The 26078-nt window shown below is 31.6% G+C and overlaps 1 protein-coding gene across 1 annotated transcript in view; it reads right to left on the bottom strand.

Moving 5' to 3' along the window:
- Nucleotides 1-3460: 3460 nt before the first annotated feature.
- LOC148280048 (uncharacterized) overlaps nucleotides 3461-26078 on the bottom strand; it is a 69476-nt gene continuing 46858 nt past the window's right edge. Inside the window, exon 2 of the mRNA XM_088228996.1 lies at nucleotides 3461-6038. Coding sequence (XP_088085122.1) covers nucleotides 5226-6038 — 813 coding nt within the window. The 3' untranslated portion in view covers nucleotides 3461-5225. The remainder of the gene's footprint in view (nucleotides 6039-26078) is intronic.

Here is a 26078-nt window from a genome sequence, read left to right as displayed (position 1 = left end):
TTTGAATTTTAAAATTTATAACGGCACGTCTTGTAATGGACACAGAGAGTGAGAATTCTTTTCCCCATTTACACAAAAATATTATTTGACTATGCGTCGTAAGTATATTTTTTTTTATTCGTCATCTTTGATACCTAAAAACATTAATTTCAACCGAGTATTTTTATAAAATCAAAATGTAAATAAATAAATAAACATGTGTTATAAAATAAAAATATTTTGCAGAATTATAACGACATCCATTATGTTACAAATTACACACGATTTATTTAGGGTAACGGTGGGTAATGCTAATGATAAAGTATAAAATAAAAATAAAAACACTAATTAATTAATTTTATATTTTATTTAACATCAGTTAAACACATCATTACATTTATATTACAGTCATAAACTATTGAACTAAAGTAATAAAGCTCTAAATTATTATTATTATAAACAACAGTATTTAAATACATAAAGAAAGACAATTTATTCACAATAACTTAATAACCTACTTATTGATGAAGAAAATAAATAATCGTAATTTCTAAAAGACAAATCTACAAAACTACATTAAACATTTAATCAAAATTATGGGAATAACGCAATTATATTTAATTCGTCTTGTAGAATCATTTCAGCCTTAACAAAATATACACCTACGTTAAATATAACAAATTCCAGGTGGCTTTAAAATTAGCTTTCTTATGAAAGTAATACAAATAAATATTTATTTTAAACAATAATTATTAACAATACATATAGAAGTCTAGGCATTGAAAGGACTTTAGCTGTTGTAAGTGATCTCTATATATTTATTAGCGTGAACAATTTTGCCAATTTTATTTCTTGAATTTTCTGAATTCTCCCTTAAGTAAAAAGCACGGTAGAAATAATGATTAAGTGATGTAAATAAACAAATTATTAAAAAAAGTAGCTCTCAGATCACAATGTTTACAATGCTTTCAATAAATAATAATTTTATCACCTGCTTCTGAGTAAATCATAAATTATTTTTTAAGCAAATGCTTTAAACGCGGTAAAATAACCGTAAAAAATATTTTTTAGGGTACCCGCACTTAATAGTAAATAGAAAATAATATTACATTGGAATTTTGAAAAAATGTGTTTCTACAATTTATTTTTATACATTTTCAAATAAAAGAGAATAGAGATGACGGTAAGTTTAGAAAATGATCAAAATTAGATAACTGTTAAAACAAATTTAGCTTTCGTGAAAAAAATATACTTATTATTTATTTATGTTTTATTAAGTTAGTTTATAACATCTTAAAAACTAACAGAAACTTTTAATTTTTCAAATTAATTAATAACATTTTATGGCTTCAATTTTTTATTGATTTAAAAAAACATATTGTTGTAAAAGTATAATCCATCGAAGTATTCTTCTAATGGCTTCAAATAGTATACTAAAAATAGTTCGTTTTATACACGACAGATGGCACTACTGAATCAGAAAAAATGACTTAGCCTTGTTCAAAATAATCTTTACCCATAACGATAATTATTGTTGCTAGTAAAAAAATTGCAAATACAAAATTTTATATTATAAACTCAAAATAATAAGTTATTATTATTTTGTTTATATATTTTAAACTCCCTCAGCGGGCTTTAACATAAAACAATTAATACGTAAATAGGTTTAAACAGGGTGTTCTTTAAACCCTGTCACATCCGAAACCACGATGATCAGTATTAGCAAGAAGATATATCGGCACATTAAAATACATTTTTAGAACGACTTAAATCTTAAAAACAAAAATATTTAAAAGAAACAAATTGTTGCTTACTTCTGCAGGGGAGAAACGAGAAGGGGGGACGGGGTAGTCTGATACACCGCCAACCGCACGGCCGCGCCCCCCTCGCTTCTCCCATGGAGAAGTAAGCAATCATTTGTTTTTTTTTATTAAAATTTTTCTTCGTTCGAAATATTTTTTGAAATATACCAATATGTTCTCTTGCCCATATTGATCATCGCGGTTTTGGATGTGACAGGGTTTGAAGAATACCTGTATATTTATTAACTAAGAAGTTTTATATACAATAAACAAGCACAAATGGAAAAAAAACAAAAAAAAATGGTGGGATTAGAATACAAAATAGCTAAATGACCAAATAAATTATTTTTCCGTTAATAAAAGCCTCTTTTTAAATAGCCAATAATATGAAGTCTCTGAATAGGCGAATGAATATGAAAATAAATTAGTTTTTGATTTGTTAATACATTATTTATATATTTATTTTATTTTATTAGGGAAATCAACAGTTCTACATACATATTTTTAGTAAACAAACAGATATAGCGTATAAACTCAGAACTAATAACAGATTTCCACAAAGTATACAAAGTTAGTAAAGAAAATATATTACATATCAAATAAATACATACAATTTATACATATAAAAATGTTATTTTCATGTACTCAATAATCAAAGATTTTTAAAATATTAATTTTAAGAACATTAAGTTACTGTAAATTGGGCGGGATAAGGATAAAAATGCTTGAAGAGAGGATAAGGAAGGGAGGGGAGATGTACATATTTATTATTATAATGTCTACTAAGTTACATAATACATTTTAAGTGTAAATTTTAAATCTGACAGAGTGATGTTTGTGTAATCTATATTTTTAAATTTTGTATTGTACATTGCAAAAGTCCTAAAAAAAAAAGCATTTTGAACATACGATGTTTTACGTATTGGTACATAAAACAGGTGGTACCGTCTACAAATCCTGGCTGGCACATGTATTGTTATTAAACCAAGCAGCTCTGTACAGTCAATCATTCCTGTCATAATTTTGTAAAGCAGTAGTTGGTCCGCACACACTCTGCGGTATTGTAGAGAAATGAAATGAAATTATATAATTATAAACATATTATGGGCACGTTATTCGAGCAAACACGTTTTTTTTTCAGGAAATTAATAATTTACAATCAAACAAATACAAAAAAGAATATGGTCAAGAGAAAACATATGTATATATATATTACAAAAAAATAATAATGGGTTCCATTGGAATGTTAAAATAAAATTACACAATTTATGTATCTTTTAATTTTTTTCTTCATTTTAAGCCTTTAATACAAGCAACTGGATTGTATTGGCGTAGCATTCTCACGATCATTAATTACACGAAGGCAAGGTGATCAGTCTCGCACTTCAGATTCCGTTCTAGGGTAACATTATGAATACTACGGAGGAATAACATTAACTTATATAGGTATGTAGCAAAATGTGCTAACCACAATACTACACAGGCGGACATAAAGGTTAGTAAAAAATGCAAGTAATTATTTTTATTGCATAGACACTTGTATTTTTAAAATAACGAGATTCATAATTTTTAGTATTTAATTTTTAGTTATACCATTTTATCGTAATTTCATCGATTAGAAAATGTTATATTTTTTAAAAATAATTTTTAATTAATTCTTCTTTAATTTTTAATCATTCTTTGAGTAAATTTACATTTGTAATAATAGAATCGCCTTTAATACTTAGGGGTGACTGTTAAAGTATGCTTTGATTTTTATTTTTTTAAATGTAATCAGAGTAAATTTAAACAATTTTTTTAATTTGTTTTTAATTTTTTAATAAATACTTGCGTTCTAATGTTTAATTTAGTAACTTTTAGTAACCGTATTAGAAAATAGGGAACAAGTTCTGGTAGAGCAAGGCTCGAACTTCGGACCTCGGGCCTCTGATCCATGAGTCCAGAACGCTGCCACTGGACCAATACCCGTTTCAATATTTTAATACTTTTTCAATGTGAAACGGCTGTCACCAGCATGAAATCATTCGTAAATTTCTAAATGTTGTAAATAAACTTGTGTTCGTATGACAATTCTTAAAAAAAAACACTCTTTCAGAACTGTAATTTTTAATGTTTTCTTTAGGTACTTTTATTATTTGCTTAGCTATTTCACTTTCTAACAGGCGTCTACAAAATACGAGCAAAGAGTGGATCTAGTAAGAATTTGACAAATTTATCATATCGCAATATTTGTTATGAATGATTTTTGAACATACTAGCTATTTTATTCTCAGGATACATTGTGCAAATTAAATAAATACATATACATGTAAAGTCCACGTCCATATTTAAAAATACCACGAAACATCCATGAAAGTGTATGTTATTGTTAGATCAAAAATGAATTTGACAAAAAATTTATAATACAAAACACAAATTAGTTACATGTTTTTTAAAACAAATAAATTCGGCCAGTAATTATGTTATACAATAATTTACATTTATATGGAATATACAAACTTAATAATAAGAAAGAAGTATATTGATCATATTGAACTATTTTAAGCATAGTTTTTTTTTGCGAATATTCACACTACCACAGTTAATTGAATGCACACAACATAATGAAATTAATGCATTTAGGCATATACTCGTACAGTACATATATTTATAGAGTTATGGAAAACTGAATACGTAAGTACTTTTTCCTTGCCATTTGGGGAAAATTTAATATGTTAACATTTTCAAACTTGGTAAACCAAGCTAAAGTATAGTCTAAATTACGTTTTATAAAAGTAAAAAAAGATTTAAATAATATCTGTCTAATATTAATAGTATGTCTTCAAATGGTTACGGGCCTCTATTTTTTCGATAATAAACACCACATTGCCATAAGTGGCTTGACAGAGTTATCATTTTTTACATTTTTACGCCCCTAGCAGTCTGGGATAAGCTATTTTCAATTTTAAATGTAACAGCAAAAATATTTGAAATATTATGTAAAGTTCGATATCTTTAACTTTAATTCTTTTATTTTATAATCAAGAGACTAAAAGCTGCTCAAAAAATTTGGCGTTGAATAAAACTCGCTAGAAAATACTTCTTCTAATAAAACAAAGTCTTCATTATTTATTTTTGATAAAATTAATATCTATTACTAAAATTCTGGTATAAAACAAAATATTATTAGGAACATAGTATGCATATTTCACATCCTATCACTTATCGATAAATTATTGAGGAATGTACAAAATATTTTTCAAGCACCATTGATGTTGAGTAGGTATACTATATAAGCCAGTAAGCCTAGTTTAATGTGTACTAAAACCTTCTCCCAATAATTAACCAAGTTTCGAATTCAAATTCAATCGCTTCAATTTAATATTTGCCGTCGCAAATAATTTTTGCACTATCAACAAACAGCGCGATCCTTTGGACATCTCAAAATCAATTTCCAGTCAATCTTCAATTCACATCAGCTGTTGTGCATTTGCACTGCCGTATTCTTTGTATTCGCTTGATTCTAAAGGGAGGGGATAGTGTCGGACACTCGAGCCTAACACTAATCCATGTGAACTTTTTCGGCTTACAGAATGAACAAGACTTGAAGGCTGCTCCTGTTTGGTCTATATCTTCTCTTTCATCTTCGGGCGCGAGTGGCGGCTTTGTGCGACGCCTCCGAGGGTTTTTTGGAATGTAAAAAGAGTTGCATTGTCCATAACAGAATCTATTGATAACTGTCCGCGTTATACACTTGTCTTCCTTCACCCTTTGAACTAAGGGCTCAGTTTTACACCAATCCTTTTTTAAATACTGTTTCTTGGTTACGACTAATGCGTTCTTGCTAGATTTGAGAAGTTTATGTCCGTTGTATCCGAGCTCGGCCAATAGCTGCGGAGATTGGAAAGAGTTATTGTATTGCTTTAATAAGACATCGATACCAATTTTGTTGCCGCTTTCTCTTGGCTTATGTTTCTCGAAATCGTTGTTATGGTCTTGCGGCTCGTAGAGAATAGCTTGCGGATTGGGCTCTAAGAAATCTTCATCTAAATCATTTTGGGCGAAGTATCGTCGCTCAGCTCTGGAGGCGTTAAGCCTTCGCGCTGCTAATAGTCTTTCCACTTCTTGGGTGTTGATGATTTCTAAAATGGAGTCTGATGAAACCGTCCCTCTTCTGTACGAAGCCGCATCCGCAGAAGATACGAAGAGGAAAGTAGCGCATGCTACTACCCACCAAAATAGCATTTGTCTGCTTGACTCGCTGAGCGGTAGAATCATCTGAAAAGATAGAGAGAAAATATGTTATTGAGAAGGTTGATATGAGTGCATTTTAGTTACGTATGAACGTGTAGCCATGATAAACTTTTTCTCATGTTAATATAAAAATTATATTTGAGCCCGTGTCAATTTCCAAATAATTATTGGCTTGATAGCATGAGGTTCTCACAATATAAACATTAAGGCGTTTACTGGGAACATCATCTAGAGTTGTAGAGATTGACCCTAGCTCAGGTGGGCGCCGCCCATACTGGTGAGAGGGCGGGAGTGAAGGAGTGACGAACTTGTTACGGCAGGGCGGGCAGGGCAGGGGAATGGAGGGGTAATGATGTCACTCGGCCCGTGGGCTAGTACTGATACTCAAGTGGATACTTTATGGCGAAGAGAGACACCATTGGTTTTCGAGCTTCAAACTGTAAATCTTATTAGTTATTAGTATTAAACTCACAGTTCTTATTAGAAAATATACCACCATCCCTTGTAAAAACTAGTTAGACTTCCTTTTGAAAGAAATATCATTCAGAGGGACCAACAAAATTTGTATTTTTATACAGTTGAAATGAAATAAAACAATTAAAAATGTTCGAGTAAATTCTGGATCAAAATTGTACAATATAATATACGTGTTATGTGGGTTTAATCAAAAACATAATTGTGAATGTTACAAAATATGTAAAGTGATCACTCAAACCTAATATTAGTCTGGGTGTTGTGGTGCATTTTTCATTACCTCTTTCCATATCCCCTCTATCCCATTTGCTGACAAGCCTCAAAATAGAGGCTTAGCGGGTTATTCCTTTAAAAAAAGTCTCTCGCAATAGTCTCTTCCCCTAGACAAAATTCAATTTGGAATATTTCTTCTGAAGATAGCTATTATTTTGGACAACTTGATATGTTTATCCAAAGCAGGTATTCCAAACGTTTTTGCGGTCGTAGAAAAAACATTTATCTCGTGTATTTGCGTACAAAATACACGAGATAAACTGTTTTATACGCCCGCGAGAGCGGTTCAGAATACCACCCTAGGGCCGCGATGGCAAACGCTCTTTTTATCGGTACTTATTAAGACGGCATAAAGTAAATTCGATATTTTTGTACGAAAATGTGTATATTTGTATTGAAATTTGAAGTACGAGTATCTTAGTTGGTTACCTATAATTGAACACGTTTAGAAAAAAAATGTGTACATGTTCTATTTTTCATACAGAATACTTAATTTTACCTCGTAGATAAAATTAGAGATAAAAGTTAACGTTCTTTTATAATACGGGCCCTGGACATTGGACACTTCTGAAGGCCACAAAAATAATGGTATAATATTATTTTTAAAATGTATAATAAGTCGATAATAAATAAAATATTTGAAAACAGTTGATCCCTCCTGCACAAACCGTATTGGGAATATTTTTCCGTAGGATTCCTCCATTGACTGTCTGCGTCATTTGTTTAATACAAACGGTCCGAGTTTGTGTATTTATATATTAAAACATTTTATTATTAGCTTATACAGTGTTGTAAACATATCACTGGGACGCTAATTGGCAGTAACCTGACGTGAATTACGAATCGATTTGAATGAAATCGTCACTTGTTGTTATTTCATTTTCCTATAAAATTCACAACTGCATCGTCCTGCGTATTTCATTTTATAGTAAGTTTATCGTAAACCACATTTGTTGTTCGAATCTTGGTAACCAGCAAGTTTATGGGCGATACTTATCTTATTAATTGTAGTCGTTTTATGGTCCTTTACTTCAAAACATAAACAAATATATACTGTTTTAAATTCGCCACATTTTCCCCTTTGACCGCTTTCGAGAATTTATAACTAATTGTTTGCGAATTGCATACTTTGCACTGTTACACGACTGCTTTTACCCTTAAGATTATCCATCTAGTTGCTTACATGTTATGTGAATATAATAATTGTAATGAAATATTTTTAATACTTAATAAATTGTTTAATCCAATCTAAAATAACGTTGGTCACAGGGAGTCAGAGAGGCTGATGTATGCCGTGGATTGGAAATTCACACTGGCTGGTGAAAAAAATAATTTAATTCACCTTCATTATGTTAAATTGTGTATCCTTTACATACATGTATAATAAATGCATTTCAGTGTTTTTTTTCCAAAAATTATGAATGATCTTATGTAATCGAATGTAATTGCCTGTCTTGGCTTAAAACGAAACATATACCATTGTAAGATAGGCAAAGCTTCTAATAAGAAATGTAAAAATAATAAAATACGTACTAATAAACTAATAATCAAATAAATAAATTGCACCGGAGCATTATTGTGAATAATATGTGGTTAGTAATTTTAAGGAGAAAATAACACTGTCTTTATTCGTAAAATAATTTTAAAATTTTATTTTTGCACCACAACAGGCCAGGAGGCCCAATTACAGTGATGAATTACATGACAGAACGCCCAGGCTTGAGAAAAAACACTTTTTTTTTTTTTTTTGTTCTCACTGGGAATCGAACCCGGAACCTTACGTGCGTGAGTAAAGCGTCTTGACCACTACACCACGGAGGCCACCAATAATGCATTTAAAATTATACAGTAAAACTTTTTACAACTGTATGCAAAGATCTGTATGCTTTTACATCTGTATGAAAAGATAGAGTTGATGTAGCGTTCTATCCCCTCTGCCTACCCTTACGGGGAAACAGCGTGATGGTTTATTGTTGTGGTTGTCTTAAGTGTCAACATTTTTTTTGGTGTGTGCATGAGTGTCTTACACTAATATATTATACAATGAAATAGGAAAAACACGTTTTTTAAAACATTTTTAAAGTAATAAAGGTCTACGAAATACTGTAGAGTAAAAAAAAACTTTTTGTTAATTATTAGTAGCATAAAAAATACTTTTAAATTTGTAATTTTAAATTCCCGCAAAACTGTCATTACATTGGCCGCGCCTCTTATACATTACGATTCATGTTTATTTGTTTCCGGCCATTGAAATTTGTTGAGAACATTATCACAAATCTTGACGTCACAACAACCAAGGCCCACGTCGCGTTTTTCTCGCAAAGTATTTTTATGAAATTTTTTTTTAGATTTATTTATGAAAATATTTCTCCACAATATGCATATTGATTTTTAAAATACAATTGATTATTAGTATGTGATATTTCCCTATTGCCAATATTTCTGTACATACTGTTTGTTTACCTAAAACTAAAATTTATCTATGAAATTATGAACAATTTGCAATTCTTATGACACAACAGCACCGCCCCTCTCTTCCGCGCTTTTGCCTTTTGCGAGAATAATAAATCTTGACTTGAGGGTTGACGGTGATCTGCTAAGATTCAACCAGCGAATTAGTAATAATGAATGGATTTCTGTGGTCAGTTGTATAGAAACTTGAATGGATATGCTCAAAACACGTTTTTTGCTACAACTGCATACAAACATTAAGTGAGTGCCCATAGTAATACATATATATAATATAAACATGTAGTAATATAAGTGCTAACTGTAAATTGTACAATATTTTTAATGTGACATAAAAACATAATTTAAAGTGCTATTTTATACCTAACATTGGGCGTGTATACTTATAATTACTTATTAAAATATTATCAGAAAGTCCGATAAATCACTTTTACGCGTTGGTAATCGAGTGCTTTGTAAATAATACCAATAACGATTTATTTATTTATTTATTTAAAAAAGTTGTAGTAATCATGGACACAATACGAGAATATCAGAAAAATATCATAAACAACCTTCTAAAACGAGACAGGGACAGTCGAGACTAATAAACCAGGGACTGAAATTATACAATAAACTACCAGACAAAACTAAACAAAAAACTCAGACAACCTTTACAAAAGATGTTAAAAATATTATCATTAAGAGTAGAATATGAATTTTAAAAGTAAAAATATTTTGTTAAATGCATGTAACTTTAAATTAAAAAAAAAGTATGTACATCATCATCATCTTTATCTTTCCGCATCTCATAAGATACCATAGATAAGGACCATAGTCCATAAGGCACGCATTAGTAAACTAATCGCAGCGCATCTTGATCATTTTTCAACAATGTTTTAGTTTGTCCAAATTTTAGTAGACGAAGACTGGATTCAACCCCCTAGAGAGATGTTAATATTACTATATTACAACACACACGAAGAACATTTTACAGAAAGGAATATAGACGTCAAAAGATGAAAGAGTAAAAGGAATATGGATGTTCAAATATAGGCAGAATGATTAATGTTACACAGTGTGGAAAGTGGCCACTTAAACCAGCCAATGACAGGTCATAAGCCATGTGGATGTCTAGACTTCTATGTTCCCTTCTGTAAAATGTCCTTAATGATTGTTGTAAAATGTTAACATAAACAGCTCCCTAGGAGTTTGAATCCAGTCCTTATCTTCAAAAATTCGGACAAACTCAAACAACAATAAAGGGTTCAGCTCTTTAACTTGAAAAAATGTCAACAGATGGAAGAGTCGAAGGAATATCATCATCATTCTTTTTCCGTACCCAATGAAGCATAGGGCCCTGCATTGTTACATCAATCGCAGCGTATATTGATCATATTTATTATATGACGGGAAGATGATGAGTTTTACGCATCAGGTGCTGGCACCTGGACTGGTCCAGGGACTATGACATATTCTAGGGTGTAAATTCCCTTTTAAATAAATATTTTATGTCAACCATTTCCGGAATCGAGCCCGAGACCTCTTGCATGGAAGGCAAATGCGCTGATTGCAACACCACGAGGCCGACATGTTTTTTAAAAAAAATCAGAAAGTCTTGTGCAGAAAAAAATCCAGGATTTTTTTTACTGGCGCTGGATCAAAATTGGCCAACAAAGATGAAGTATCCTCCAACGATATTCCTATATTGATCTTAGTTGACTTGAGTGATAAGAGAGTTTGCATCACATACAACGGAAAAATGTGTAACTGATATTAAAAACATAAGAAATGCACGAGTGTTTTCGACTCGATGGCTACTCTCAGGTGGACAGTGAACCATATTTATTGGATGGTTGCTTAGACTGCAATATTTCATCAAAGGGGGATTATTATTATTATGGTTGAATAATTTATACAACGCCACTTTTGTAAAAATCACCTCAAGGGAGCTGTACAGTAAATCAATATCTCAGCACGTCTTGCAGCTACAGAGCACCTGAGCGGTTAGGATTCTAGTTTCAATTACAACAGACAGAAGCTTGATAACAGCACGTCTTGCAGCTAAAGAGCTCATAGACAGTAAGAAATCTAGTCCCATTTACACATTTTTTTGATTAATAATGAAGTTTAGTGTGTTAATGAAAAAAAACAAATAATAAATCGAAAATACAATTGTAATTGTGTAATATTAAATGATATATGCATGATAATATTTTTGACTATCTTAGGAACAGGGGATACAAATTTATATAATGAGGAATAAAAAAATACATACTGTATATTATCGTGGGGTAGTTACTACAACTAGGTAACTTGAAAATCAGCATTTTTGAATTACCATTAAAACACATTTTTGTGTCCTCTATGAACGCTACAAACAGACAGGTCGTGCGTTTGAATCATCATAATATTATTTGAATTGCATCACGACTTGTCTATTTGTTTACATTCACGGAGAAAGATAATATAAAGATGTGCTTTAGCGGTTAACTCAAAAATCCAGATTTTGAAATTGATTGTTGTATTTACCCCTCGTTATGTAATCTTTAATTTCTATCGTATCCGATAGAACGTATTGAAAATTATGAAATAAATAAATAAATGATCAATTATCTGCCTCGTGTATAGTGGTAATAGAAAAAAAGAGTTTGGCTACTTAAATATTTGACAACAGGCATGAAAAAACTCGAAATAATCTTTTCGTATCTGCCTACTGCTACTAGCAAATAGTATGATGGTCTGTTGTTGTGGCTGTCTGTGACTCTAAAAGATCGTAGCTATTACCCAAAAGAAATTTCACCTACATACATAGTGTGGAGTATTTTACTGTTAAGTATATTATTTTTAAGTGAGGTTTTTATCGTAGTCGGGTGATAAATTTAATGAAGTTTGATATCAATTGTAGTAAGCATCCTTGGTTTGATATTAATGTAAACAAAGTCGTTGAAATAAACGTTTGATGGGCAATGAAATTTTCGCTGAAAATGCCAAGTTTTTAGGTTAAGCATTTCTATAATTTTACGAATATTTGTGAGTATCATTATATTAATGAAAAACATTTACGAACATTTACGAACCTTTACGATCATATATTTAAAAAAAAAAATTTGAATACTATATAAGGTCAATACAAATGATAATCAGATTTTTTTGATATTATTTTATTTTTAATTTTATTTAATTTTATTAATTTCGAATACAGACAAATGTACAGGTTAAATAATTATAAATAAAAACTGTAAAAAATGTTCACATAGTAGGGCCTGCCATCCAATAATATGTATTCACTTAATTTTACTGCAATAAAGCGACGACGGTTTAAAGTTTAAACTGTTCAAAGAATAAATATACCATATTTTAAGAAAACATGATTGTTCTTTATATATCCTATGTTTTTTTTCTTCTCGTGTACTCGTATTTAAAATTATATAAACTCTTATAAATAAACAACTACAACAGTATAAGTCAATCTCCAGCACAAGAGTTAGTCTCTTTTTTGGAGAGTTACAGTGATAACATTAACTAGATGTGTAAAAGTAGATATATATATGTTTAATTTTAAAAAACATGTACCTTTTATGAAATTTATTAATAAAAAGAAATATGGAAAAAACTAAAAGATAGTGGGAAGGAAAAGATGGAAATTGATAAGGATTTAAAATTATTTAGCCAAAAGGGAAAACCTGAGAAAAATATTAAACATCATATTCGTACCGAATGGTGCATAAAACACTGCATTGGTACACCAACCGTAGCGTATCTTGATCGTTATTTGTTACACGAAGGTAAGATGATCATTTTTATGCTTCAGGTGCCAGTTTAGGGACCATGACATATTGAAGAATAAAAACACCTTCTTCAAATATTTCGTATCAGGCAAACATATTTTTATGAAATGGAACTTCGATGAATGCAACAATATATTCGAACTGTTATAAACACATGTATCCAAAATCTCTAAATAATAATAGTAGGTAATTAAAAATTAAATAAGAATTATAAGAGCAAGGTGTGTAGATATGTATTTGTGCGAAGACGTAATATGTCACGAAGGTGAGTGTGAGAGGTCTGATCAGGGGAACAGTGTAGAGGGGGTCATCTAACCAACCTGTTCTAGATGAATGGTACACCGGTACACGCGGGTCGGCAAGGGGAGAGCGGGAGGGGGGAGGCATGAATGGCGGTGGGTGTGATCCCACGTGCCCAACGGACCAGATAGCAGATGGAGTGTAGTAAATGTACAGCCAGCCAGTCACCTGAACCCAGAATCCAGAAACCGTGTTACTGAGAAACAGCAATATAGGAGGTTTACCGATGGTTGTAAACAGTACTTACTTAATTAATCAGACTGATCTCAGTTGCACTGAAAAAAAGTTTAAAAATATGGGAAAATAATGAGATATAACATCTATATAATATTTAGAAAAAAAACATTTATTATATTGAATTAAGTTGTAGAGTTACAAAACTCGCTCTGGAAGCTTTTTTCATATAGTTTTAAATCACAAAAACGTCTTACAATGTTTAATATACTCGTACATACAAGAACAGGGTTGTGTCCTTGTAGTTGTATCAACAGGCCAGGAGGCCCTAATTACAGTGGTTAATTACATCACAGAACACTCAGGCTTGGGAAAAATCACATTTATTTTTGTGTTCTCACCGGGAATCGAACCCAGAACCTTCCGAGTGTGAGTCAAGCATCTTGACCACTACACCATGGAGGCCCCAAATATACAGTATACTTGCGGATTAAAGGTCCGAGGGTCAAATTCAACAAGAGTACATAAAATACACAATCAAACGAAAGACATAACCCCAACAATACAACACATACAAATAATATAATCACTAGACCCTCAATACAAAAACAACTTAAAGAAATACAAACGAATACCACTTTTGGATAAAGGAATTTTGAGTTTTATGCAATTAAAGTTCATATCCTACTTCCACTGTCCATTAAAACAATTGGTAATAAGAACATGTTTAAAAAGGCTATGACAAAATGGATAGTGGAGCTAGGTAGAAGTAAAATGGATTGTCTCATTCGCCCAAACCAATATTGCATCACCTGCTCCACAAATGCATAGTTTATGTTATGTTTTTGTTCTTCTCATTGTGCGTTTTATAATATAAATAATAAAGGTAATAGGTATACAAGTATACATAAATTAAATATAAACATAAATACGTAGTGTTTAAAACTGTCTGAACATTTTGTTATATCTTTCTGTATATTAAGTATTTTTTGTATATTCTTACATGTAAATATACATATTTAAAAAAATGTTAAGTGTCCTCGGCACGGGTAACCCCAGTGAGGTCACATAACTTTTATTATCAATCATTGTTTATAATGTGAAAAAAATTAACTAATAAATAAAATATAATTTGTAAGTATCATTCTTCATATGCTTACTATATATCCTCAATTATTGAACTGCACCATCTTTTATCAAAATACAAAATAAGTCTATATAAGAAGTAATAAAAGAAACAAAAAAATAAATTTGTTTGAACAGAGAGGGAAAACATTTTAGAGAAGGGAATATAGGAGTCTAGGCATTTACCGGGCTTATGGCATGTCATTGGCTGGTTTTAGTGTCCACTTTACACACTCTGTAACATTCACCATTCTGCCTATGTTTGAACATCCACATTTCCTAAACTCGTCCTTCTGTTGACTTTTGTAAGGTAAAAGAGCTGAAATCTTTATCATTTGGGTGAGATTCATCCGGCTGAACCAATCCACCTACTAGGTAACGCCTGAAAACAATTTTCCAATTTTCCAATTTTTATACTTCTTCTTTTACCAGATAGTTAATTCAACAATGTTTTGAGTATGTCCAAATGCTTGGAGACTGTCTGGAAGTGTCCATTTAAACCAGACAATGACACGTCATAAGCCCTGTAAATGCCTAGACTCCCATATTTCCTTCTCAAAAATGTTTTCCCTCTCTGTTGCAACAAATTTAAATATGAACAACTCCCTAGAGAGAAAATCTAGCCAGTCTGCAAGCATTTGGACACACTCAGAACATTGTTGAAATTAAAATGAATTAACATTTAAAAACGATATAAGTACTATGCTTAAAAAATCTTCAACCATTTTGGAGGACATAAAATTATATATACTGAGCAACTAATTAAGAACTGGCAACATATACCATTCGTTACTTCTGAATGCAGTACAAAATTACCGTTGATTATGCCTGTTGGAAGAATGATTGGTCGGTTGGATGGTCTACCAAGAGAGGTGAATCTTTTCCATGCTGGGATTGCCAGTTTTAGACTCTTCCTCTCTAACTATGTATCATAATTCATAATTTCTGATATTATTGATTTCTTTATAAATTTGTTTGTAGATACTTTGTTTCTTCACATTGCTACTGTTTTATTTTCAGTTAAATGTTACAGTTGTCTTTGTTTGCGATTGTTTATGAACTGATTGTTGTACCTTATTAATCAATTATGGACTTTTTTAAAGCATGTTTTTGTTAATACTAATCATGTAGTAATTGGCAGTTGCGCTGTATTGAACATTTTTTTAAAAAAAGAGAAATATTTGAGTTATTATTATTCACTCAAATGAAGAAATATTCAGACCATTTCAATTCGTAAATAACTTGTGCTGGAAAAATAGAAATCGAGAAGAGGTAGAGTGGAATCTTTGACCCGTGAGTCTCCAATATAAAATTACAATAAAAAAATTTAAAAACTACCTATTTTTACCGTCCGTAAAGAAACAATGTTTAAAAGGGCTATAAATATAGGTTATTAATGTAAATGAATAGTGGAGGCAGGTATAAGTTAAATGGATTGTGTCATTCGGCCAAACCAATTTTTGAATTCCTACTTCATAAATATATGGTTCATGTTTTGTTTTTTCCAATTTTTATAACATAAATAATATGTAGGCATAAAAATTTATATATGTAGTATTTAAACTGTTTCCAAATTTTGTAAGTTCTACGTTTTGGTAAATTTCAAAATATTGCCTTTAAGATAAGCGCATACTCCTGAACAAACCAATGACGAACATGTGTTTAGACTGTTAAGTCAATTTACTATTTGTTATTCTCTATTCTCTATTCTTCTAAAGTTGGCGCCTTATTCAACTTCCTAAGTGCAATTATTATTATATGGGGGAAGGTCTCCGAGATATGCGTTTATAAAAAAATATATTTTGTTTACTTTCTTTAAAATTTCCCGGAATTCGGCTTCGAACAAAAGAAGGATTACAAGGAAGTTCCGCTTTATAATTGTCACGTGTTTCTGATTACCCCTTGGTGCAATGGGCCACCCCGAGGGCATGTCCTTTATAAATGTGTACCGTCCACTCATAAATAGCACATGGCGTCTGCGGTACGCACCGCACATTGTTTTCAAACTAAAAAAATATTATTTAACCTCCGTACAAAAAGTTCTCACGTATTTTAACTAATAACAATCATCGACATACCAAAAAGTACACCGCTTTTCAAGAAACACTTTTTTTTTTGGCGGTTTCTCAAAAAACAGACTGACAGGGTCATACTGAATACATTGTATATATGTTCGGATAAATATTATATTTTCAAGTGGGTGAAGTGAATTCAACAAAAGTAAAATTACATCACTTGTATGTAAGAAGTAATGATAAGATTTTTTTTACTAAAAGCCTTTAATCTGTATACGTTTTTTACAAACCGTCGCGTCATCGCCTACACAATTGCAGACGGCGGCGCGGCGCTAAGATGGCGTCTGACAGCCGCGGAGATTTTTCGACATTCTCATTTTTGGCGGGCGATGAAATTCGTAAATTGTTATTGGATTCACGCGCATTGATTTCACACCCTATTTGCTGATCGGTGAAGTAAAATTATAGGCACTTTGCGAACAACGAATTTGGCACTTTATTTATTTAAGTTGTTTTTTTAAAAAATGATGCATATCTTTTAGGCTTGTTCAAAATCATTATGCTTTGAACGAGGTTAACATTCTGTACATAATGCACCTTGTTTATAAATATCAGTTATGGATAAATTACAAGTTTTTATTTTACTTTAAGTTTTATGCCGAAAATTATAAGTTATTTAAGAAAATATTTTTGAATATTAATTTTCTACCTACTTTAATATTTAACTTTTAACACTCTTACCCGTTTTAAATTTTTAAATACAATAAATTAGGTAGATTACTTATATCCTTGATATTAGTTCCCTTGCGCGAATTTAAAAAACGATATGAGTGCCTATATAGAAGAAACATTTATACAAGGCTGTACCTACATATTATACCGTTTGAGTGAAAACGAATTTTATAAATATAATTCTTGCAGTATGGACACAAATTAAGCATTTTACGGGCGACGTGTGATTTGGAAATTGAACCCACGACTTGGGATAAGTAGGCAGCACTTCACCCACTCAGCTACAAACCAAACCAACTTATAATAATGCACAGTCAAGTACCATTGATAAATACGTTTTTAAGATATTCTTTCTTTACGATGAGTACTTTAGTACTTGAAATAAATACAAAAATAGTACTTGAGCATATGTCAGCGTTTATGAATGATTTATTAAAAAATATTATGTAATATCAAAATCAGTATGGAACGTACGTAACGTAAAATTAATAACAGGTATACTATAAATTCGTAGGAATTATCTTTGTAATTTTTATTTTTTTAACAACTTTGTGAAAGCTTCTTACTGTTTATATTGAGAACCAGTTTCGGGTCTATTATCCCTTTGTCAGAGTTAGCGTTTATGTACGTCCGTGTAATTGTAATAGCCTCGAACCGATCATCGTGTCAATATGCGTAACTCAACGTATTTTGCATGTCGGCCTCGTGGTGTAATGGTCAGCACGTTAGCCTGCCATGCAAGAGGTCTCGGGTTCGATTCCCGACATAGTTGATTTGAATTTTTTTATTTAAAAGGGCGTTTTCACACTAGAATATTTCATAGTCCCTAGTCCCTAGACTGGTACCTGAAGCGTAAGATTGATCATCTTACCTTATGTTATAAAATGACCAAGATATGCTACAATTGGTGTAATAATGCAGTGCCCTATGCACCATTAGGTGCGGAAAGGGAATTATTATTGTGATGAACTTATTTAAATAAATGTTTTCGTTTTCAAGAATGAAGTAAATTTTCAGTGAAATAATTTTACAAAATTTTCTTTTGTATTATTAGTTTATAAAAACAAAAATTTTATTATAAATTACATACGTAAATGAAATTTTGCAAAACGGTAAATAAATGATCAAATATTTTTTTTATTTTTTTTATTAATCAATATATTTTCATACATATTTTTTCAAGAAAATAAGAACAATTATCACATTTTATTAAAAAATTCTCGGTTTTGTGTTATTATTGATGTTGTTTTGTTTTATTGAAAAATATGCAAAAATCACTTGGATTTTTTTAGAGTTAAAAATATTTAGGGTTCACCATATTTTCACTATTTTGTTTACAAATTTGAACATAAAGCTTTAATTTTACAATAGTTACACGTCAACCGGTATCCAGGTTTACTACCAAATTATCAGGACTTAATACTAAACTTAGAATCACTCTTGTTACCATTTATATTTTAAAATAAAACTATTTTTAAATGAATCATAACGGGAATGTTTTTAGAAAAGGACTCGAAATTAAATTAAATTGATTATTTACTACGGAAAAACATACATATAACCAAAAAAATACCATAATAAATAATGTATTAAAGTTAATTTTGAGTCCTAATTAAAAAATATTCCCGCCATGATTCATGTTACCTTTCTTCTTTCTCATTATTTTATAATTTTTTCTCTGTTTTTTTCTTAGAATATGTATTTTATAATAAGTTACCAAAAGTAAAAATGGACAGAGAATTAAGAAAGTAGACAGCTTTCACATAACTGAGGATGGAAGCATGCACAAAAGCTCGCAATCCGCCTAGCAATTGCTGAAGCAACTTTTCAGTTTCAGTGCTGCAAAGCAGCGTTTATTTAATAATTTAGAATACATATTACATTTTTCTACCCACTAAGTCTAAAAACTTTTCAGTGGGACACTATTTTAATATTTTTAACATGATACGTGTTGTCTAGAACTCTAGTCTATACTCGGTCAAAACGAAATGCCGATTATACAACTCTCGTATAATGGCAGTACTCCTATATGGGTGCGAATCTTAGGACCTTACAAAAACTCAGAACACCAAAGTGCTTGAGAAGAATATTAGGTACAAGGCGGTTCGATTTTATAACTAACATTGAAGTCCGAGAACGGACGCAGCAGCCTCCTATAACGAGCGTCTTGAGGATGCTGCGGTGGACCAGGCTTGGACACGTGCTGCGCATGCCTCAGGAGAACCTAAACCCAAGTTGCTTCTTCTTTAAATCTGCGAGCTCACGCCGTTCTGAAAGGCCATCGATGACGATCTTTCGACTTTATTCGGCGGAACTAAGGGGCGCTGGATTGACATGGGAAGAGGCGAAAATGCTGGCTGGCGATAAGGTCTCCTGGAGGCAACTAGTGATGTCCACATGCTCCACTTAGGAGCGGATGTGGAAAAAAAGAAACGTAAAAACTAATGTGGTTTATTCAAATTTATAAACAAATTAGCGTAAATTGTCAGTCCAAAATAAAAAAGGTTTTTGATATTAAAAGTTAAGTATATTTTATTTAAGCAAAGCAGACGTTATTGTGAGTGTTTAATATTGGCCTACTACAAAACGCCATGTTATGCAAACGCCATGTTATGCAGGTCTACCAATGAATAAAATTACTCGCCTACAGTCTGTATTGAATGCTGCAGCGAGACTTATTTTTGGAATCTCTAAGTTCAGTCATATCACTCCACTACTTCGGGAATTGCACTGGCCACGTTTTCCACAGAGGGTGGAATACAAATTCTGTTGGCTTATGTATAAGTCACTGCACAACTCTGCTCCAGAATATCTAAGGGAACTTTGCATACTGCATGGAATGCTCTCCCCGCAGAAGTCCGAAACTGTGAGAGTGAAATGACGTTTCGGAAGAAACTTAAAACCCACTTGTTCTCTAAATCTTTGAATATATTCTTAGCATGTGGTGACAAAGTACATTATTTTTCTTAAATGAAAAAGTTAAAATTAAATTTATATCTTTATATAATCACTTTGTAAAGTGCCCTTGAGGTATTATATTACGAAAATGGCGCTAAATAAGCTATCCATAATTATTATTATTAACCCTGGAATGTAAATCTATAAATTTTTCAAGGGCTTCGTTTTATTGCCACTTTTATTGTTCACAAAATTAATTAACAAATGCCGCAACAAAAAACACATCCATTCATTATTCTACATAGCTCGAGGAAATAGTAGAAACATGGATTGTAAATGTAATTTAATGAACTAATACATTTTACAAAGCCCAGTAGATCGCTTTATGTAAAGAAAAAAAAAGGTTAAAATTTAATGGAGAAAATAATTTATCTTATTTGAGTTCTGCGGTGATATAATTCTGGCAGTTGTTGGTACATCGGTTCGACTATGATTAGTGGTTTTATGATGTATTGCTCAGGTCCATTTTTACGCTGTGGAGTGTCCATAAAACGTTTGGCATATTTTCAGAAAATTTGTGTAAGGATGATCAGGAGTTGGCACGGACCGAAACTTCAAGTGGTTTCCCATCGCGCGGGCGTGTTCCGACTATCATTGCAAGCACAGGCCCGAATTCCGTATTTCACATTTAAAAAAATCTTTTTGGGTGAAATTAAGATAAAAGAGAAATATCACATACCACAAATACCGATAAAAATACGTGAAATGGATTTAGAATAATTAATTGTATTTTCAAAATTAATATGAATATTGTGGAGAAATATTTTCATATGTAAAATAAATTTTCAAAAAATACGTCACAAGAAAAACGCAACATGTTTAGCCTTGGTTTCCCTATTGTTCTGCGTGAAATAGACGGACGAGTGTTTTTGTCTAGATTTTTACATTCAGTAAAACACTGAAAATAATATCGAATCGATTAATTACGAATCGGGTTGTGGTCCCGTGGCTAGTGTCGTGGACTCATGGATCAAAGATCTGAGGATCGCACCCCACTCTACCACAACTTGGTTTCCATTTTCTAATACTGAGTTATTTACAACTCGTTGTAAATGGCCACCGAAATTGAAATATTTGTGTTAGTCATAAGAACTTTGCAAGTTTAACGATGTACCTTAATTAGTAGTTTTTCACAGCAATACTTTACGGTTTCTGGACTGGCGCCAGAAACACAGGGCTGAAAATTTTATTTTACGTTTATTAAAAAAAAAAGTTTATGGCTATGACTACATATGAATCATGATTCAGAACTCTGATCTAGAATTTACAATTTTTTTCTGGTTTACCAGTACTAGGTGGTCACAGATAGATTCAGTATCCAACAAAACATATATTTTATTTACGAGTACATATTCAATAGAGTATTTTTGTAAACATATGATATTTTAAAGTTTAAATTAGATTATTTTTTTTTAAAAAAGGGAAAATTTGCGTTTTTATGATTTACCCAAATATTAAATTTTGAGGGCCATTTTCAACGAGTTGTAAATAACTCACTATCAGAAAATGGTAATCAAGTTGGGGTAGAGTGGGATTCGAACCACGGATCTTTGAGCCGTGAGTACGAGACACTAGCAACGGGACTACAACTCGATAATTTGATTTTAATTATTTCATTTAATTGTATTTCATTCCAAGCCAGCATCCTTAATTTTTATGACAGTAAATACTTGTGTGATGAATTTTGTGTATACCCCTACATGGATCGCGTAGCAGGACTGAAGTGGCAATGGGCAGAACATGTTGCGAGACAAGATTCCGCAAGATGGACACTTAAGAATTTAAGATGAAGACCTTGGAAGAATAAGCGAGGCGTCGGAAGATCTAAAAAAGATGGTCCGACGACATAGCTGCTGTAGGGGGTAAAAATTGGCTGCAAGTAGCAACTAAACGAGAAAAATGGAAGGATATAAAAGAGGCCTATATTCAGCAGTGAATGACAAAAAACTGAAGAAGAAGAAGAAGATGACCCTTCATGATCCCATTTTAATCACGCAAATACGCGGTATACCGCGCTATAAAAGAGTTTAGAATACAAGTTTTGTAGCTCAATCACAAATAACTATCGACGTGCTATTATTATTATTATTATGGATAACTTAAATAGCGCCATTTTCGTAATAAAATACCTCAAAGGGCTTTTAAGTGACGTGATAACAATTTCTCACCATGGTTGTTAATCGTATTTGTGATCACAATGCAACATCCGTGAACACCTAATATTAAATGTCAAAATATTTACGCTTCGCCGCGCACAATCCTGCTTCGCAATCACATATTTGTATTTTACTGGTGTAAATATGGGAAATATTCTAAAACTGCTATTTTTATGAATTATTTATTGCGCTATTTATTGCATTAAGCCGGTGGTTGGCAAGCCAAATGTCAAGAAAAGCAGTCGCCATGGTAATCGTAATTTAATATTAACTTTTTTGTATTAGATACTACTTACTATTTTGCTAATGCAATATATTGTATTATTTTTTATAGTAAACGCCGATTTTTCGCCAGTGAATATTTATTAACGAGGAAAACAAAAACAAACCGACACGAGCGTTGACTTAGAGATTACACACGCGTTTACTTATGACTGCGATAACTTAAGCATGTTCATTATTGTTCATCGTGATCGCTCAAATGCTTAGCATTTTTCTAAGCACATCGCTAGTTATTTGCGGTTGAGCTACTGATATTTTACTGGATACAGTTTACAATTTAAAATAAACGTATTAAGATTCCGAGGTAAATATTCGATACTATTAATATTCTTTAAAATTAGATATCTTCATTTAAAATATACGTATTTATGTGTTATAATAGAAAATATCCACTTTTTTGCTTAAAAAACAATAAAAACATGTTTAAATAAGAGAACTCCTTGATCCATTCCTGGCTGCAAGTGTTGATGCTATAGAATACAGTGTAGTTGGTACTATCTCGCATTATGCCGGGCGCGCTGATAGGATGCGTAGGAAAACAAATCGTCACTTAAAAGCTTCAAGCTCAGTTCAGCATAAAATATTGACCGCGCCTTCGTCACGAACTGCGCGGTGACATATTGCCAATAAAACACGCTATGAATTTGTTTGCAAAGGCTATTACAAGCGAATTAATTTATCAATATCCGTAAATATGAATTATTTGCAATGTAAATTGATTTAGATCAATACGGCAAGGCAGACACCGTTATTAAATCCCATAATTTATTAATTAGTTGGAATCAAATACTTATATCGAGTACGTGGTATTATTTATATTTAAAAATTTGCATCAATTACTACGACAGCACTAAACGGGCTACGGAAAAATGCTGGGGATAATTCAAAATAATATAATGAGCCAACTAGTCAGTCTGATGGCTAAATGATGCATCTATAGACGCATCGTTTTGCTGTAATACGGCTCAAAATATTTTACTCTTTGAAATCTATCATAAGTGCCGCCTCCGTGGTGTAGTGGTCAAGACGCTTGACTCACGCACGGAAGGTTCCGGGTTCGATTCCCAGTGAGAACACAAAAAAATAAAAATCTGATTTTTCTCAAGCCTGGGTGTTCTGTGATGTAATTCACCACTGTAATTAAGCCTCATGGCCTGTTGTGGTGCAAAAAAATAAAAAAATAAGTGTTGTATTTATTTAGATAGTTGTACAAATAACATTTGAACACCTAGTTATACCTTAACTAATAAACAATATATACACAAAAATATATTATAATAATAAAAACAAAACATTTTTATAAAATCCAGACGCTTTTCGATGACACTCTATCTACCTATAATGTTTGTTTTTAACAAAAATCATCGCCATCCCACGAAATGATGCGATGGACCCATCATCCCTATTACCTTTTGGCAACTAATTAAACATCTTAATTCGTTTATGACACAGATTGTTCTGATTGATTAAGATTATTTTTTATGATTTGTCCTAGACAATTGGCAACTTAGAACCATAGAAAACTTCTGATTTAAATGACATAAAATGTTTTAAAGGCGATTAAGCTTTTATGAGATACATCGTTTTGCCGACTGGTGAAACACTGTTGAGAATCGAAGTTGTGACAGTATTGGAGCAGGAAGATTAAATGTCAATTAACTTATTTTATTCCACTTCACTTTTAAGTTCTACTATTTTAAATAACATTTTGAGTTTATCAAATTTTTAATTGACAAGGTATGGTAACCCTCGGCTCGTGGGACGTTTTTATCTGGCCCGCGGTTATGTGAAGCTTTGTTCATACCATAATTCGTTCAAAAACTTAAAAAAGCGAACGCGCGTGTGATGTTCTGAAGATTTTTTTTATAATACCTAGATAAATAATATTATTACCGAACTTGAGATGATTTTCTAGGAAAATGTTTCTTAAAAAATATAAATGAAAAATACTATGCCATATTCAACAGATACAGCTTTTAAGCTTTTTAATCCAAAGTGCATCGGTCGGTAGGTATGTATCTTATGATTTTTAACTTGAATAACTACAATCGGAATACTAAAATGATTTCAATGAAGAGTACGTAAGCATTTGAAGTGTTAAATCTCGTTTTAGAGGACATTAATAAATGCACTCAGAACGTTGGAATAATTTCAATTCAGGCGCGTCTTCATATGTAACGTTAAATGTGATTTTACTAAACTAGGAGATTCAGAACATTTTAGATAATAAAATAGAAGAAGTCTAGGCATTAACAGGGCTTATGACTCATCAGTGGCTCGTTTAAGTGGAGTGTTTTTTTGCTCCACACCAGATCATGAGGCGAAATTAGAGTTATGGATAAGATCACAGAATACCCTGAATTGAAAAAAACTTTTTTTTAATTGTGTATGCAGATTGGTAGAATTCCATAATGAAATTTGGTATGGTATCCAAAATAAAACAATTTTATTGGATTTATTATACTTTTATTATTTATAACGCGTCACATATATTTTTAAAAAAAGTAGAATTGAATCCAATAAAAAAAAGTTATTTTGGATACCTTACCAAATTTCGTTTTTTTTTTCGTTCATCACATATTATTGTAACCAGAAAACGATCGAGTAAGACTAGACTGAAGTAAATAAAACAAATTAAAATAAATGTTTGGCATTGTTTGTTCCATGACGATTTCTAATCTAGGATATGCCGGCCTCGTATAAATTAGCAATATTTATTTTTTTCGTCACTTTTATAAATAATCATTACATAAACATAAAAGTATCATTTGACGTTTTAAGTAAAAATAAATTTACGACAATATCGTTTCTATTAAGGAGTTGCTTATTACCTATTGAGTGTGAGTCATGGGGATTAATTTATTCTAAAATGAAAATTACCATTTATAATAGTTGTCATCATGTTTGATGTTTTTAACGTGATTCACCCACGAGGAATTTTTATTTTTATATAATAAAAGATATTAATTACTTTAAAATTATAATTAGGAAAATGAATAAGTCGAGACAAACACGAGACTGTTTACTGTCAATTTTATACTGTTATCTTTACAATTTGTAATAAGGAGAGTTTGAACTTAATAACATTTATTTAAATTTTCATTTAGTATATAATGAATAATAAATAAATATTTCATTTCAACTATGTCACGAATCAACGGTGGGTCGGCCTCGTTTTGTAATAGTCAGCGCGTTTGCTTATCATGCAAGAGGTCTTGAGTTCGATTCCCGACATGGTTGATATGAAATATTTATTTAAAAGGGTAAAATCTTACACAATAATATTTCATAGTCACTGTACTGGTATCTAAAGCGTAAGACTGATCATCTTACCTT

The sequence above is a fragment of the Micrasema longulum genome, unplaced genomic scaffold (assembly GCF_059751315.1).
Source record: "Micrasema longulum isolate JH-2025_06_02 unplaced genomic scaffold, ASM5975131v1 h1tg000625l, whole genome shotgun sequence".
Classification (NCBI taxonomy): Eukaryota; Metazoa; Arthropoda; class Insecta; order Trichoptera; family Brachycentridae; genus Micrasema; species Micrasema longulum.
The sequence above is the reverse complement of the archived record's forward strand: the minus strand, read 5'-3'. Positions and strand labels throughout refer to the sequence as shown.